Below are 17,483 nucleotides of genomic sequence, written 5' to 3'. Positions count from 1 at the left end.
ATGCATACATGCATACATGCTTATATGGTTATATATACAAAACACACGCACACCCAAACACAACGACACACACATATATATATATATATATATATAAGTATGTATGTATGTATATTTATATATATATATATATATGTGCGTGTGTGTGTGTGTGTGTGTGTGTGTGTGTGTGTGTGTGTGTGTCGTGTTGTATTTGTGAGTGAGAGAGAGTGAGTGAGAGGGTGGTTAGTTGTGTGTGGATTGCGGTTCAAGGTGAATAGGTACATTCCCATACCTCAGTATTCTCGGTCAGCATCGCCCCCAACTCTCCGCCCAGCAAAGAGTCGCACATATCTACATTCATGCCCAGTGAATCAAGGCCAAGGCTCAAATTCGCCATTCTCATGGCGTCTGGTGAGTAAGGGCTAAGGCCAATACTAGCACTTCGTGATTGTCTACTTATATCATCGCAGGAGTTTGTTTTCGTGCCCATGCCTGTGTCCATGTCCGAGTTCAGATTCGAGTTTAAATCTGTGCCTGAGCCCAGGCCCAGACCCAGATCACTAATATTCATACCCATGCCCATACCCATGCCCATACCCATGCCCATGCCTACACCCATTCTCATGCCCAAGTCTAAATCCATGCCTGCACCTACGCCACCCATAATAATGTCGTTACTTTGAACTCTGAGAGAACCGAGCATAGCTGAACTGCTGTTGGTCCTCATCATCGGCTGATTACTCTTTTCGCCCCAAATACCATTGTAAGAGCCTAAACTATCATGACTGCCACTGTGAAGTCCCTTACTAAGCTTAAAATCGTTGGCCTGTTGTGTTAATTCCGGCCCAAACAAGCCACTCCCTCGCCCATTTGTGCTGGATACATACGAATTCAGCGAAGGAAGCTCTAGGTCAGTGCCCCTATGCGTCATATTAAGCCCTAAACCTGCTAAACTGTCCCGAGACGCATCTTCTGTCCAGTTCATAGACATGCCCTCGTTATCTGCCGGAGACGCTTCAGGATTCCTTGGCGAGATAGGGCGCATGTGAGATTGCGCATCGTGTACACTCATGATTATATATTACCAGTAAATATGATCCTAAAATGTGAGTAGCGTATTACCATACAGTACATTCTAACACAGCCATCTCCAGCGGCCTTGAGATGTCCTTGGCGCAAATCAAATCTAGACACAACGGTGATACAACCCCTACATCAGCCACGCATCTGAATACGCAGGGCTCGTAGTGGTGTAATCTCATATATTGTTCACATAGAATGTGAATTGTAGTATATCAGCCACGCATCTGAATACGCAGGGCTTGTAGTGGTGTAATCTCATATATTGTTCACATAGAATGTGAATTGTAGTATTCGTACAATATATATTTTTAAAATTATAAATGTACCGAAAAGATATATGGTTTTTTTATAGAATATTTTGTTGTATTTAGGAGGCTATGTATTTGTTCATTTTTTTTAAGTTATACAAAAAAACTAAACCCATAACCTGACACTTTTTTTAAACAAAAACAATTTTAAAAACCCCAAAATCGAAATGTATTCTAAATAGCCTACTCAGAACTCACTACCGAGAGTACTGAGTTACTGACTACTGTGGTCGACATATAGCTTTATTTACAAGAGAGAGAGTGTGTGTCCTTTACGTATTCGACTCTAAGCACTGTCATCCGGGATTCTGCACTATTCACATTATCGTAGAATATGGAATACATAGATGCTATTTTTTTAAAGGTTAAAATTTTACTCCATAGTAATGAGAACCACGCGTTACTAGTTTATCGAGTAGTAAATACTCTCAATACCGAGTCAAGTAAAATGTCGGACTGAAAAAGACACAAAAGTTGTTGCTTTTGTTTTAAAACAAATTAGGACAATAGATATAAATACAACTCGGTGAGTCGGTGGACGGTGGCCGGTGGCCCAGTAGGCCACTACGGCGGACTAATGGCCGCGGGTGGAGAACTGGCGACCACAAGAGTGGAGCCTGGAGAGCCGAAACCTCATAGTTATGGGGTCACTCACCGTCAGACGTCAGTCCGCCACTGTATAAGCGCACAACCTTTGACTGTTGCTTTTTGAAATATATTTGTAAAATATAAACAGCTTTTATTTTTTTTTTAAATTTAAACTTCTATTTGGGGCAAAATATTTAAAAGAGTTGTAACTTATATTTGGAACAAAATAATTTATACATAATTTTCAAGTTTGCACTTGAAAAGTTGTCCTAAAACTAAAACTTGGACCAAGAAAAGCATAGTAGCCAACTAGAAATTGTATATCGCTCAACCTGACACTTGACAGTTGGCAATTGGCAGCTTTGCGCCAAAAAAACAGGGTAAAATATATATTCTCACTGACCTGAAGATTGCACCCACTGAATTTATTCTCACTGACCTGAAGATTGCACCCACTGAATTTGTGAAGAGCATATATAGGTGTGAAAGGTGTCCTATTAAAAAAAATAGTGACGGGTGTCGTATAGACAAAGTCCTGCAGTCTGCACACTCCCTATTTTAAAAATATATATAATGTGAATCGAGCTACATATGTACAAATTCACAATATTTTTAAACATGATTGATTGGTTGAAGTAAATAAAGTCAATCTATATAAAAAACACCAGTCCCAGGCCCAATAAAGACGAGTCATCAGTTATTACATCAATTTGTACTGAAAATTTTCGAATTGTCATTAAAAGCAATTTGACCAAACTCTGGTACAAAATCCCTGGCGCGGACAAATAGTAACGAGTCGTCACCTTCCTGAAAAAAAATGTTTCTCGATTCTCATCGGGTAATCGTATCCTATTTCAAGAGTTTTTGTTTTTAAGAATTCTTGTCCAAAAAGTAAAATTGTACCTGATTACTAGGAAAAATATAAATTATTTATACTGTATGTAGGGCCAAAACACAAGCGTACAATCTTTCAATAATTTTAAAAACATAACAAAACTGTACATTTGTACATGCTTGAGATATTTTTTTATTTTATAAATATTTATTTACTGTACTCAGTGATGTTCAATTTAGAGGGCTATGTTAGGGATGAGAGAGAGAGCGGGACCGCGGACGACATCATGTCGCGTCCTACAAAAATGTTGTTTCGAAATGTTGTAGGACAGTGGGACATCATTGACATGTCGTTTCACTCTTTTGGCGAAATGTCGGCGTCGTTTATCAACCCAGCAAATGAGACGACAAACAGTATAATAACCAGTACAAATTTATTTATTTTTTATCGCACGAGACTATAACACTGTCAAGGACGCAGGACTTTTGACTCTATAGAGTAAAGAATAAAATGGCGTGTTTTCACTTCTTGTTCTGATAGAGAAACTGATTATTTATGATAAGAAAAAAACTAAAAGATAAAATAAAATAGTAAAATAGTATCAGATGAATGAGAATACAAAAATCAAAAATCAAATGTCCACAACACTACTCCCCGCCACTCATCACTGCCATCAGTCTCCTCAGTCCTCTCACCTCACTCGCCAACGTCGGCACTCGCCAGTCACCACTCGTCAGTCGCCACTCGCCACTCGCCTGTTGCCTAACTTGCCACTCGCCACCAGTGACCAGACGCCAGTTCTGTTCTCCCCACCAGACCACCTCCAGCAGGCAGCAGTCTCAGTCTCCAACTCTCCAGTCTCCACTCTCCAGCAGTCTCCAACTCTCCACACTCCACCTAACCTTGCGTAAAGTTAAAAGTTGTAACTTTTATTTATTTATTTAGTTTATTTTTGTATATTTTTTTGTTAAAACGCCCAAGCCCGTGTCCAAAACCGCATCCGGCCCCTTCGCAAAGGTAGGTTCGATATTTATGGGCCCACGTAAGGCAACTTTGGTCCAAGTACCGAACTATTAAGCGTGTACACTTCGCAAAAAAAAAGAATACCGATACAACAGTCAAGTATCAGTTTTCGGTACATAATCTACACCTATCACCTGAAATAGAATACAACGCTTCAGACTAAGAGAGGGAGCCAATGTTCCATAAAAAACCTGTGAATTCGTGGATCCATACATAGCCTTGTTCAATTTAGGGCTGTGATCCATACTTCTGAATATTATTAAAAATAAAAATCGCTTCATAGCCTTACTATTTACAAGAGAGAGAAAAAGATGGCTTGATCGTTTGGATTGCACAATAGACCTATAAAAAATACTTTCTTTTAGCTACTTTACTCCGAAATTGGGGACAAGCACGTTTTGTTTTTTGTTTGTTATCTGTTCAAATCTTACAATCCTTGCATAAATGTGCATATGTGGACGTGTGCAGCCCAGCCCCTCATAGCGTCTGCTATGTAGCTTTGTGGTAGGCAGTCGAAGTGCCATAGACATATTATATTATTTTAGCTAATTGTAGTGCCGGTGTACAATTGAAAGGCATATTTCGTCAGTATGGGCGGGTCTGTAGCGGAATACTACAATAATATCATAGATAGATACAATCCCGCTGTTCGCATTCCAACAGTGGACATTTAAAGTGTTTGAGCAGTGGATGATTATGTTGGGTAGACTCGATAAAGACGATCCACAACTTGGAGAGAGGGTAGTGACTGAAATAAACAAGGGTCACAAGTGTTGTCGCAAGCATATAGATCTGAAGTATATTTTCAGTTAATAAGTACATCAACCTCAAGCCAGATGCTGCAATGACAGAAGGGCAGTACAAAAGAAAGGAAGCTGTAGATAAGGAGGCATCTGAGAAGGAACAGTATGCATTGCAAATTCAAACATTGATTCTACAAGCTGATATAGCCACTGAACTCCAAGAGAGTATTGGTTTCTCCTTGGTGAGGGGAAGCAAGCGTCATGCACTGCGAGAGCAGCCGCAAGTTAACTATCACTCAGAACGGTGTCACAAGAAGACCAACCCTAATACCGAGATCGCCGCATTACAAAAGGAAAACAAAGAACTGAAAGTACAACTGAATACGCAAGTGGCAGCGACACAGAAAGTAATACATAGCCTAGCTGATGCAAAACTGAAGTTAGAAAAAATAAACCAGAAACTTCAAGATGCACAGAGAGAAAAAGAACAGACGTCTATGCTAGAAACGCAAAGACAGATGAATGAATCTTTTGAGCTATCGCTGCAAAAAGATGAAATCGAAAAACTGCAGCATAAGAACCACGACTTCGCATGAATGATGAAGGATACTCGCGTATTCAAGTTGTCGTACAATTATATATGCCATGAGGAAGAGCGAACTCGGTTCTTGTCCGCTTTCCAGTCCTTCGGGAAGTTTAGCATTTTCTTAAGAAGGCTGGAAGAGTGAGGAGGGAGATATAAGCCCGGACGTCAGAGTATGGATTTTAAGGACGCAGTACTTCTTTGATTTACTCGTGTGAGACATGGTTTAGATGAAGCGATTGTGATGCATCTGTTTGGCTTGTAGTCAAACAGTGTCAAATATAATTAATGATGTCAACAAATTTCTATACGCATCCTTCCGACACCCTTCCAATGATCCAATCAATCTATTCGCCAAAGAAATTGTGGATACACTAAAACTCACCTGCTTTGCGGAAACGTATCCTGAGGTGTCACTTATCGTCGATTGCACGGGTAAGTCTGTGTGTGTGTGTGTGTGTGTGTGTCGTGTGTGTGTGTGTGTGTGTGTGCGTGTGTGTGTGTGTGTGTGTGTGTGTGTGTGTGTGTTTTATATGGCTATATATAATTACTTAAATATCGTTTATTTAAAAATACATCTTTTGTTCTACTTTTTTTTAGACTTCTTCATAAAAACACCGGCCAAACTCGACTTCCAGCGGTCAACCTGGAGACAGTACAAGCACCACAATACGGACAAAGTCCTTGTGGGTATGTCGGCAGCGGGTCACGGCGTATATGTTTTGCCCCTTTACCCTGGAAGAATTAGTGACCTGTATGCAAGATGTGACCCGGGTTGTCGGCAATGGGAGACAAGAGTTTCCATATCAGAGATCTGTTACCGCACAACTGCAGATATAACATGCCACCAATGCTTAAGAAAGACACGCAGTTTTTAATCGATGATAATGAAAAAACAAAGAAGATAGCCTCTAGCAAAATATACATTGAACGTGTGAACGCACGTGCCAAATTGTTTAGAATGTTGGCTCAAGAAATTCGTCTCGTAGATCACTTTTTTACCAAAGCAGCCGAAGTCTGCTTTTCCCTGACAGATATCATCTCTATCAATGTACATTAGTTAGTTTTTTTATTGAAATAAATGCGATGTTTATTAATGCTTTAAAACTCTAATCATATATCGTTGTCTGAACTGCCCGAGAAACGTATCCCATATCCCTCCATTATATCGTCATACAAAGCTAAGTGTTATATCTTCCTCTCTGCCCATAATGAGAGCTTATCGCCATGCCACTCCGATTTCTCACTCATTATTTTATTCAACTCTTGCATGACTGGTCGATCTGATACATACATACGCAACCCTGACCGCTGTTTTCGTTTTGGCACGGGCGATATGTTCTCCTTCTCGCTGAGATTTGCGTCTAAGTTATCATCTTGTGCTAATACCCCCTTTTTAGGCTCTGTAGGATCTTCGTTCCTGTACAACTCAGCCAGAATGATGTTAGTGTTGTTCGTTCTATTATGCAGCGGTACCCTATTTCGTTGAGTGCTTTTAGTACCGCCTACAATTTTGTCCTGTTGTTCACCAATTGTTTTAGGATCCTCGATGATTGTTAAATGTATGGGTCTTTTTGACATCAATTTTTAGAATTCCAGTTGGAAAATGTGGCTGTATCCATTCACATGATACGTGTAAACTTCGATGGATATTTCTATGTTTCAAACTATGTTATATAAACTAAGATACTATTTAAGTCAGTTAGGATTTAGCAGTGGTAGCTTGTGTAAGAACCCAAACTGACTTAAATTGTATCTTAGTTTATATAACATAGTTTGAAACATAGAAATATCCATCGAAGTTTACATACCCTTGTACGCAGTGTAGAGCTTTCTCGACTTTGCTCGCCTACTGTTTTCTTGTCTGTTTTACCGAGAGCTGATTGCTGTACAGAACACCACACTAATGACGCGACACGCATACACTTTTCGCCTAGACCGAGTGGACATTCACAAAGGCCAGCAATTATGTCATAATCATTCAGTTTTCTTAAACCCTAGCCTGGCAAAAGCTTCTTTTGTAGAAGGACGTTGTGATCTCGGTACACGTGCATGTATAAACACCTCTGAGTGCTCATCATCAAAATTTGCACACACTGAAATAGTCATACATTTGTATGTAGAGTTCCAAAGTGCTACAGCTACGACAGAAGGCTCGTTTTGTGTGTTTGCTGTTGATATGTGTGATGCGTTACGATTTCTTCCCTTCAAATACGCAGCTCGACCAAAAATTCGAGCATACTATCAGGAGAAATATGTGGTAGCTTGCTCCATTCTTTTCGACTGATTACTGTCTATATATGCTGAAATATAGCAGGTCGTGGTCATACACCCTTTGCTTCTATTGCACAGCTTTCACCCACGAAAGGATTGTATTCACCGCGAGCATATGCAGTCACAACTATCGTTTTATCTATTCTCTTACCCAGATATTCGACATTGTCTTCGGCTACGCTATTATCACCTGTTAGAGCAATGCATTTCGTTTCTTCACTATCAAATACCCAACTGTGAAAGTATGCAAGTACAGCCGATGTAAATGCAGACTTGCATTTGTTATACACGAGTGGGTTCTTGACCATGGTTAATCCATGTTCTATCAATCGTTGTACGGAAGTGTAAAGTGCTAGAGGCCCATGATGATCGTCGTCTGTAATTGCATCAGTAAACGCTTGAATGCAAAATCCACTAAGTGGTGCACCTTTTACGTGTAAATGTCTGGTGTAGTCACAGCCTCTTACAATGCATCAAGCCATAAAAGATGCATAATTTAAACCCACGTCACTAAAATATGCGTGCACATGTTGTTGTGCAACTATTCCCACTGCAAATGTTGTTGGTGTTTTTCTAGCCGCTTCTTTCGTGAAATCAAAGCAAACACTTACCCCTTCATAAAGTAAGAGATCGTTATCGCTCATCGCAACAATGGAGCAGCTCGGCTGTTTCCTGCATAAGTAAGCCAGCTGTGAATCTGCCTCATATGAAGTAACAACGTAAGGGCAGCTCATAGTCAACCAACAGTCATTTTCTGTACGCGTGTGATCCCACGTACTCGTGGCTGCCGCTGCTAAATACTTCACACCGACCTTGCTCGCGCCTTCTCCGTTCTCGTCGAGAGCTTGCCACTTTATAAATGCAGAGGCAGCATCCTTCATACGCTATGCATGCTCATTCTGCTTCGCAGGAGGAATATTGCCATTGAAGACAAAATTCGGCTCTCACGAGAGACTTCTACAAGTCTCTCCAAACAAGCGGAAGGTACTTTCTATTTGCTTCTCCACAGCGTCAGTAGCACCACCATTTTTGTGAACATGTATACATCTTGCCAATTCCAATACATTCATATAATTGTGATGTGTGCAATGGTCTATCGCAAGATGAACTAGTGCAGAAGCATCCACTAGACACTTTTTATTTATTGTGAACCTAGTGAGCACTTCAATGCTCTTTCTCTTTGCTTTTTGCTGTATTATACTTAATCCGTTAATAGTCACGTCAGGTAGTAATCCGGTGACACCCATCGTGCAAGTTAAAGCGGATATATTTTTACAAATACAACCGTGTTTGTGTTTTAAAGACGCAAATGTTAGATTCTGTTATCATTTAAATCGATCAGTAATAAAAACAACGTGCTGGTCCCTAAAATTTCGCCAGTTAAAACCCTAAAACCCGTTCAGTTGTAATTTTCAAGTCCAAGGAATTTTTGTCCTGTTCTGTGATTTCATTAACCGCATTTTCTTTTTTTAGAACATAAATTCAAAATAATTTTACTCGGTTCATATACATTTTATTAATTTTATAGTGACGGGTGTCGTTTAGACAAAGTCGAGTGCAGACTGCAGACTGAAGACTGTAGTCTGTAAATAGAGTGTATTTTTTTTTAAATATATATACTTACTATTGTCCTATTTAGACTGTTTTAATAATACTTTAAAAAAATGGTGTAGAGTGTTTTATTTTTTTAAACAAAATACGACAAACTAGAGAAATCTTGAACCACCATAAATAGAGCCACCTACACACGCCACCTACGATTCTAGCCGCCTACACGCGCCACCACTATTAGTGCGACCTACACTTCACACCTACTCATACGTAGTTTTGTTTTGTTTTTTCCCACTACACTACACATATGAATATAAATCTGTATTATAATCACGTCTCAGGAGTCAAGAGTCAAGTGACAAGTCTGTCAAGAATCTCAACCCCACACCCGCCACCACATGAGTGCAACCTACAGTTCCCACTTATATATATATATTCCACTACTATACTACATATGAAAAATTTTGATATAAATTACAATCACGTCTCAACCCAGATGTATCTTGTTACGAACTGATCGTGAAACATCTGTGACCTTCGATATTTTGGATCATCTATCCCCGCTGGACATAAAATAAACCAATTAGTGATCTACATTTCGTCGTGCGTCAGTGATCGTGTACATAGCACATAGTTATATTATTAAGCTCTCCTATCTAATAAGTGTATATGTGTTCTAAACTGGAAGATTCTGGCGTAGTGTTGAGATTTCTCGTCAAGATGGATAAATTTATATCAGAGCTATCCTACCAATCTAGAACAATTTGGTATGGATCAAGAACCCTTATGCCTTGACTCTGTTCGTTCGCGGATTTGAGTACGGGGGGCACAAAGAAACTTGTAAATATGTAGAGACCGTTCCTTGTGTAGATGCACGATTCCAGAAAGGGAATGCATATGTAAAACTGCAACCTGGGTTAAAATAGCGCTGAAAAATGAAATGCAGGATGAAAAGGGTGGTTACGGGTAGGAGTAATAAGAAATACAGGATGAGGGATAGTGAACACTATCCTCGTCCTTAAATATACACAACAAATTGAAAAGTTGTGTATATTCAAGGACTGGAGTAGGAAAGTGACACAGTGTAATAAGCCGGGCCTCTACATTAGACTCTATGTATAAGCGTACTATTAAGCAGTACGCAGATTATAAACGTACTCTTAAGCAATACGCAAATTATAAACGTACTCTTAATAGTACGAGGAACTTAAGTCTCCCAAATGTGCTCTTTATAGCACGAGGAACTTAAGTTTCCTAAAATGGTTTTTAATGGTTTTATTAATTAAACCTCTTCCATTTAACATATCAGATATTTGGATGAGGCCATTAAAAGGCCTCAGTAAAATACCAAACATAAAAGAGTTGGTCTAGTTCTATTAATAGAGCTTTATTTACTTTCCAATTTTATTTATATCTGAATACTTCGGTAGCGAGATGGCTCAACCGAATATAGGTTTTTAAGGACTATTAACGATACCTAGTTGATCCTCTGATAAGCCAACCAGATATGCCAGTCTGATGAAGGCTAAGTCGGTAATTCTTGATAGTGGCAAGTTATTGGTTAAGACAATAACTAAAGACGTCAAGAGTATTTTTATTTATTTATTTATTTTGAAGATAGGATTTTATGAGTCTATCGGACTCGCCTCAGAATAGAGCGACAGCGAAACACTAAATAAAATCCCTTCGGTGGAAATAGTACTGAGAGGATTATATACAGGCAATGTCTCAGCCTCACAATCCCTCAGAGTATTGCTGTTTTCACGAGGCAAACCTAACTTTATTAAGCTCATTTCGTTTATTTATATCGATATTTACACGATATATAGAATATACCTACGCGCTTATTTATTCTAAGGCATTAGTATCGCCTTTATTAGACCGAATCTTACAACAGCATAAAATTTAGTGCTGTGGCGTCATAACAGTAGTTATGACGCCACAACGCGAAATATTTTATACTGTTGCTCTGAACTACTTCCAGTCCCACAATACTATTGGAAGGAGTATCCTTCTATAATAATATTTGTTTTTATCACTACTGTAAGTTCACGCCGTTTACACCGAAGGTTTTCCTTTCAAACGTAAATTAAAACGACGGTCGGCATCATTAGGAGTCGTTACTGAGCGATATGGCGTGAGTGAAGCCTGCTCGATGCTCATGATAGAGCTGATGATGTCGACCGGTATACGCAGACTGAACAAACTCTGGGCCAGCTCTCGGCGGAAGGCATGCCATTGGATGTATTAATCTGTGACTGTGCGTGCCAATCCTGCACGCACAAACTCTCTACGCACTAGTGTGATGCTCTCAGAGTCGTTCATGGTATTGAGAACCATGGCCGGGCTTAGTGGGACACTACGGGTGTCCACTACATCAAGTAAGTGTGCGTAAAAGAAGTCGAAAGTCAGCTGGTCGACAGGACGGGCGATGACTTTGGATTTGTAGAGGTTCACAATCCGAACGCGATTGACGGGCTCAAAGATGAAAGAGTTTGGACCAAGAGTCTTGTTGGCTGCCCGACGTGCTCCGATTAGCCAGTAGGTGACCAGAAGTGGCGCCAACGTGCATCGACATCCTCTGCTTGAAGGAGCTGGAGGATCCAAGGGGCGATGATCTTGGGCTGATCCGGATCGCGTGTACCGTAGCGCTCATTCCAAAGTCTCACAAACCTTGGATAGCGTGGCGCCAGGCCGACGGAGGAATCTCGGTAAGGCCGTCGGAACGATAATAATTACTAGCTGCCGAACGGATCTTCTTCACCTGATCGAGGGACACCCCCTGACGGTAGCAGTAGAACAGAAAAGCTCTAAGCAGGTCGGGTGTGGGTACCATAGTGGTGATGCTATTGGCGGCTGCAAAGGCTCGCCAGTGAGTCAGCGCAAAGGCGTAGTTGCGCTGTGTACCGGAGGCAATTCCTCCATTATGAAGGAGCTCCCATATACGAGATGAAGGGGTCCTGGCGCTTAGTCGTTGTTGAAGGGACTGTGAAGAACTACGACATAGAGTCTTGTTGGATGTACCGCCATGCCTAGTTTCTTGACGACCGGTGCGGGGAAGTGGACGGCACCAGCCTCCAGAATTTCCATGTCCTGGCTGTTCCGTTCGATGAGAGACCACCAGAGAACTTTGGTCCATATTGAAACGATGATGACCACTCGCTGTATGCGTCGATCGAGCTGTTCCAGAATGAGGCCTAGCGTTGTCTCCGGGGTGTGGAAAGGGTTCGCAATGGCCACCTGACCCTGGTGACTTTTCCCCAAGTAGGGACTGGTCCCACTTGTTGTGGAAGGGGTTCGCAAAGGCCACCTGACCCTGGTGTAAAAGTCGGTCTCCTTTAGGTTGACTATACGATATTAGTACGTTTACGTTAATAAGACAATACGTTAATACGTTAAAATGCAAAATGTTAAATAAGTTTAGCTTCAGCCCTTGGTAGTGAGCAAAAGATTAGGGGATTTTAGACTGAGACTATTGTCTATATGCTCCGCTCTAATCACTCACTACTTCGGCCTAGATTTATTTATGTTTTAGTTACTACATACTTGCCATTTTTGAAATAAATAATATTATCCCTAAGACTAAATATCATTTCATTGGACGCATAGTTTACATTTCACGCCTCGAAACAATTACCTAGTCAAACTAACCAATATAATATCTCTAAGTCCACCTTAAGAAAATCAAAAATCAAATCAAAACACCAAGTCGGAGCAGTATACATCTGCACCTAAACCCCATCACTTGGTACCTAGCTCTTCATCCCATTTAAGGCATAGACGGGCACATCTAGTTGGCTGGCTAGGAGGAATCAAAACCATGTTGTCCTAAATTCTGACAACTCTGATCCTGTCCATTTCTCAGTGGATTATCTTGCTCTGAGATTATTATCGAATTATACCATAGGTTTGTACCAACAACCATTTCATGCCTGAGACCCTCTCTCATGGTACTCTCATTAATTATATATTCCCAAAGTGTTATTTTCAGGTGTCAGATTGGTGTCGTTCCCATATTATGTACAATTCTAATTCCAGTGGAAAAAAACCAATCTGTATTTGGAACACCACCTAATTGTCCACAGTAGAGTCCCATACTCTACTGAGTACTATCACATGTTCAGAATCTTTAATATCTCAATTCTTGTTCATGTCCAATTCGTTAAACGTATTCCAGTATTATAAGTAAAAACGTTAATACGCTAATACGTTAATAATATACGTTAATTGTACAACTACTATTAGGAACCCGCTATTTTTACATAGCCCCCCTCCCTCAGCTTGAAAATCCCAATGTTGGCTTATATGTGGTATTAGCACATAGACTCAAAAAGCTCACATGAATTGTATAAGCGAAAAGAAAAGAAACTGGTTTCGATCATATAACGGCCTCAATGCTTATGTTATATTCTCTTAGACAAAGTATACTTTGACGTTTTATAAGTTACTCGGTTACTCTATTACGTTTGGGCTTTGGTCCTTGTGGTCCCCGATGGTGAATGGGATGTTTCTTAATGCCTTTGGGAGGTACGTACATTCCATGCTGTTTAAAGCTGGGAATATATGATGTCTGTGGATGGATCTTAACCACTTCAGGTCGCTTATTTGATAGTAATATTGCTTCTGCATCAGCCTTATTTTTGTGTAAGCGTTTGCGAAACTTCTTATTAAAAGCCTTCAGTACATCTGGATCATCAAATGCTGATGGTGGAAGATTATACTGTGCTCCATCGGCGAACTCCGTAGTGTAATATGTCATATCCTCATGTTTGTACTTCCCTAGAATCTTCTTGAACTCGTAAGACATAAGAGGTGTAGTAGCTTCACGTGTGTGACGAAGGATGATCTCTGTCGTAGGGATTCGATGTGACCCGAAATTTAAGGCACTAGAGCCGTCAACGTTGTTAACTTCATACGTTCCGTTCTTCTTATCGGCCACAGAGATCATAAATGGTCCAATATATTTAGCCGTAAGCCCAGTTGTATCGGAGTTGCGAGCCATAATGTTGATTATATCGCCTACTTCAAACTCGACTACTTTCTTGGTATCATTCCATCGCTTTTGTCTCCTCTTGAGAGCGATGTCCTTCATCTCCCTTAAACAAGGATAGACCACATCTCTGGTCCGACGCATCTTCTCTGACCATGGTAACACATGATCATCTTGAGACTCCTTGTTGAAGGGGATCTGTAATTCACTATAACAGCCCCGGAAATAGTGAGCGGGTGTTGTACCAGTGACTGAATCAGGGGATTCGTTCATCTGTGTCTGTATCCAATTGATTGAGTATGGCCACATGTCAGCATCATCAAGTAGTGCTGCTCGCAAGAACTCCTTCATTTTTCTGTGTTGTACTTCGTTCGCACCTTGTGTCTGAGGCTTGTAAGGTACACCCATCTTATGGCATGATCCCGCAACGAGTAACAGTGTCGTCATGACATCACCTGTAAACTCACTAAACATACAATAGCTGGCCAGCCGAAATCTGCGAAGCACTTATACATGCACTCAGCCACAGCTTGTGTCGATTTATCTTTCAGCGGATACAATACGTTATATCTTGATGCGACATCAAACACGTGACAGACATATTTATCCTTCGTGTGTTCGGACGTGGGTAGCTCAACCAAATCAATGGTAACCCGGAGCCACGGCTCGTCTTCTGATACGCTGCGTAAAGGTGCGTATCCGTAGCGCTTGATCCGGTTAACTTCGCAGTTGATACATTCGTGATACCCCTTGTAATAGCAGGGCCTCCACATTAGACTCAATGTTATAAACGTACTCTTAAGCAGTACGTATACTAAAAATATACCCTTAATAGTACAAGGAACTTAAGTTTCCTAAATGGTTTTTAAAGGTTTTATTAATTAATACCGTTTCCATTCTATATATCAGATATTTGGACGAGGCCATTAAAAGGCCCCAGTAAAATACCAAACATAAGAGTTGGTCTGGTTCTATTAATAGAACTATATTTACTTTCCAACTTTATTTATATCTGAATACTTCGGTAGCGAGATGGCTCAACCGAATATAGACTTCTAGGGACTATTAACGATACCTAGTTGTTCCTCCGATGAGCCAACCAGATGTGCCAGTCTGATGATGGCAAGTGGGTAATTCTTGATAAGTGGAAAGTTATTGGTTAAGATAATAACAAAAGACATCAAGAGTATTTTCTTTTTCTTTTTACTATTTTTTCTTCTTCTAAAGATAGGATTTTATGAGTCTCTCGGATTCGCCCCAACGAAACATACCATAGTTTCTAATAGAGCGACAACGAAACACTAAATAAAATCCCTTCGGCGAAAACAGTACTGAGAGGATTATATATAGGCAATGTCTCAGCCTCACAATCCCTCAGAGTATTGCTGTTTTCACGAGGCATACCTAGCTTTACTAAAGACTCATTTCGTTTATTTATTTCGAATTTCACTATATTTAGATTTAACCTAAGCGTTTAATTACTCTAAGACGTTAATAACGCCTTGATAGACCAAATCTTACATGTAAATATATGGCAATTAATAAGGATAACCGCATACACGTCAAAAATATCAAGGCGTATATACCTCCAGTCGAACGCGATGAGATGGTTTCTCGGGGCACAACGGCTAGTTCGATTTATGCGTATTTCTTGTTGCACGATTCAATCTACGTCCCTTCGATATCCGACGACCAACGCCAAGCGTTGACCTTTGCTTTCTGCACTTATGCGGCTGCCATCCGTTTCAAGTATGGTTTTAATGAGGCCTGTGTCAAGTGGACGCGGCTGTGTACAAAGCACAAACGCCCACGATCCAGCGATTTTACGCCCGCTGATGAGATGTTCTTCCAGGAACACGCGGCTGAAGTTACGTATCCATCGGTGACGCCCGCGGATGTTAGCTACCGCGATGAGCTCCTACAGACTTGGGAGCTCAAGCACAACTCGACGTTGCTACTGGATCGCTTCCTACCACATGAGTGCGGTTCTGACCCTTCTATTTTTCTGAGACTATGATTACGACTTTGTTTCCCTGAAAATTTTGGTTTTCGCGTCCGAGTAATTTCGGAATAAAAATCGGGGCCGCCGGTTCTCCGCCGCCTTTCCAAATTTTCGGGCCACCATGCGTTACAATCACGAGTCTCCCCGGAACTGTAATATTAGGGTGGTCAGAACCAGCCCTCTTGTCCAGGTGCATGTGCACGGCCCTGCCCATAGTCCAGAAATCGACGGATGGTCAACATGTGTGAGCCATCTGAAAACGGCCGCCGAATCTGCTAGATGGAACATCGTAGTTTTAGTATCGGCAGTACAATACTTCTACCTTGAAGTATCGTCTGCAGAAAGTAACTTAATAAACCTTAGTTGATTAAGAAGTATTGTATCAGCCAGCTAATCCAATTCTTTTTATATATTATTAGGCATTTGACCGTTTGTTGTGTCCAGGGGCCAGATTACCACAAAAGCCAATCCTAAACCCAAAACCCAGGATCATCAAATACTGAGTTTTGGATCAAGGATCCAATATTTCTGATGATAGATTGATCAGAAATATAGCGGGCATACCGGTAGATGATACCGGGACTCCCGCGTGTGAGAGCAACACTTAAGTAATAATTGATTCTAGTGTAGAAAACAACAAACACAAATAAAGACTCAATGCGAGTCCCTCAGCCTAGGACTTTTAGCTGGCTGTAGGATTCGCACTTGAGAAGAGGTCTAATGTTTCTTCTGATCGTATCTTGCAAGCTACTCTCAAACTCTACATTTTTAACAATATTCTTACCACGGTAAGTCAATCTACAGAGACACAGCTCTATTTTACATACCCGTTAGTACAAATAATACTACAACGAGAAAGATAGAAATAGTACGAGCAGGGGACAAACAAAACTCAGAACAAGAAGAGTGAAGGACGAAGTACGCAACGAGAAGTTGGGACGAACAAGCAAGGCTTCGAAGAAAAGAACAAGCCCAGTCCAAGAGTCAAGCTCGTCAAAAGATACTACACTATCACAAATGTAAGACTAGGGTGAACAAAGGTAAGCACCCCTAGCAGAACAGGCACAAGAAACAGTGCACAAAAGTAGTATTATCTTCTATGTTGGGACAACAAGAAGGTCAAAAGTGTCACAGTGATAACTTCTCCGTATAGTGAAAATACCAAAAGTTGGGACACTAGAAAATTCAAGGAAATGTCACAGTGATCACTTCTTTATTTTATAAACTAAAATAAACTAAGTACTAGTAAGAAAGAAGTTCTGTACAGACCCATACTAACCAACATTCAACTACAGAGGCGGTAGTAAGAATATTATACAAGACTGAATCCAGAGAACAAAAACTATAGTAGAATACTAGTAGGAATTCACAGTGCCTGCAACAATACTTAAACGTAAGTTAGAAGTTAACAAAGCGCTCATCTTAGAAGATCACAACTAAGTAAAAGTAGACAATACAGAGTACGCGACTACGTTTCATTATAGAATATGCATCTATAACTCGAGAAACTAGTAGAACGAA

General features: G+C 40.5%; 6 protein-coding genes across 6 annotated transcripts; 2 read left to right on the top strand and 4 right to left on the bottom strand.

Annotated features, from left to right (window-relative positions):
- Nucleotides 1-247: 247 nt before the first annotated feature.
- On the bottom strand, nt 248-1,161 carry SARC_05404 (hypothetical protein; the record flags this gene model as incomplete). Its single annotated transcript, XM_014300739.1, has 1 exon — nt 248-1,161. Exon 1 carries the CDS (start codon nt 1,052-1,054, stop codon nt 248-250), a length of 807 nt encoding a protein of 268 aa, XP_014156214.1. The 5' UTR covers nt 1,055-1,161.
- Nucleotides 1,162-4,243: 3,082 nt separating this feature from the next.
- SARC_05403 (hypothetical protein) lies at nt 4,244-6,231 on the top strand. Its single transcript, XM_014300738.1, has 2 exons — nt 4,244-5,580; nt 5,746-6,231. Exon 1 carries the CDS (start codon nt 4,664-4,666, stop codon nt 5,156-5,158), a length of 495 nt encoding a protein of 164 aa, XP_014156213.1. The 5' UTR covers nt 4,244-4,663; the 3' UTR covers nt 5,159-5,580; nt 5,746-6,231.
- SARC_05402 (hypothetical protein) lies at nt 6,229-6,786 on the bottom strand. Its single transcript, XM_014300737.1, has one exon. It carries the CDS (start codon nt 6,724-6,726, stop codon nt 6,334-6,336), a length of 393 nt encoding a protein of 130 aa, XP_014156212.1. The 5' UTR covers nt 6,727-6,786; the 3' UTR covers nt 6,229-6,333.
- A 455-nt stretch (nt 6,787-7,241) lies between these two features.
- On the bottom strand, nt 7,242-8,692 carry SARC_05401 (hypothetical protein). The gene has a single exon (XM_014300736.1). The coding sequence runs from the start codon at nt 8,298-8,300 to the stop codon at nt 7,893-7,895; it is 408 nt and encodes a 135-aa protein (XP_014156211.1). The 5' UTR covers nt 8,301-8,692; the 3' UTR covers nt 7,242-7,892.
- A 2,525-nt stretch (nt 8,693-11,217) lies between these two features.
- SARC_05400 (hypothetical protein) lies at nt 11,218-11,806 on the bottom strand (the record flags this gene model as incomplete). The annotated part of the gene is made up of 2 exons (XM_014300735.1): nt 11,218-11,594; nt 11,644-11,806. The coding sequence occupies 2 exons, from the start codon at nt 11,804-11,806 to the stop codon at nt 11,218-11,220; spliced, it is 540 nt and encodes a 179-aa protein (XP_014156210.1).
- A 3,685-nt stretch (nt 11,807-15,491) lies between these two features.
- SARC_05399 (hypothetical protein) lies at nt 15,492-15,977 on the top strand (the record flags this gene model as incomplete). Its single annotated transcript, XM_014300734.1, has 1 exon — nt 15,492-15,977. One exon carries the CDS (start codon nt 15,492-15,494, stop codon nt 15,975-15,977), a length of 486 nt encoding a protein of 161 aa, XP_014156209.1.
- Between the last annotated feature and the right edge of the window lie 1,506 nt (nt 15,978-17,483).

This window comes from Sphaeroforma arctica (genome assembly GCF_001186125.1).
Source record: "Sphaeroforma arctica JP610 unplaced genomic scaffold supercont1.342, whole genome shotgun sequence".
NCBI classification, from domain to species: domain Eukaryota; class Ichthyosporea; order Ichthyophonida; genus Sphaeroforma; species Sphaeroforma arctica.
This window is presented reverse-complemented; position numbering and strand designations above follow the sequence as displayed.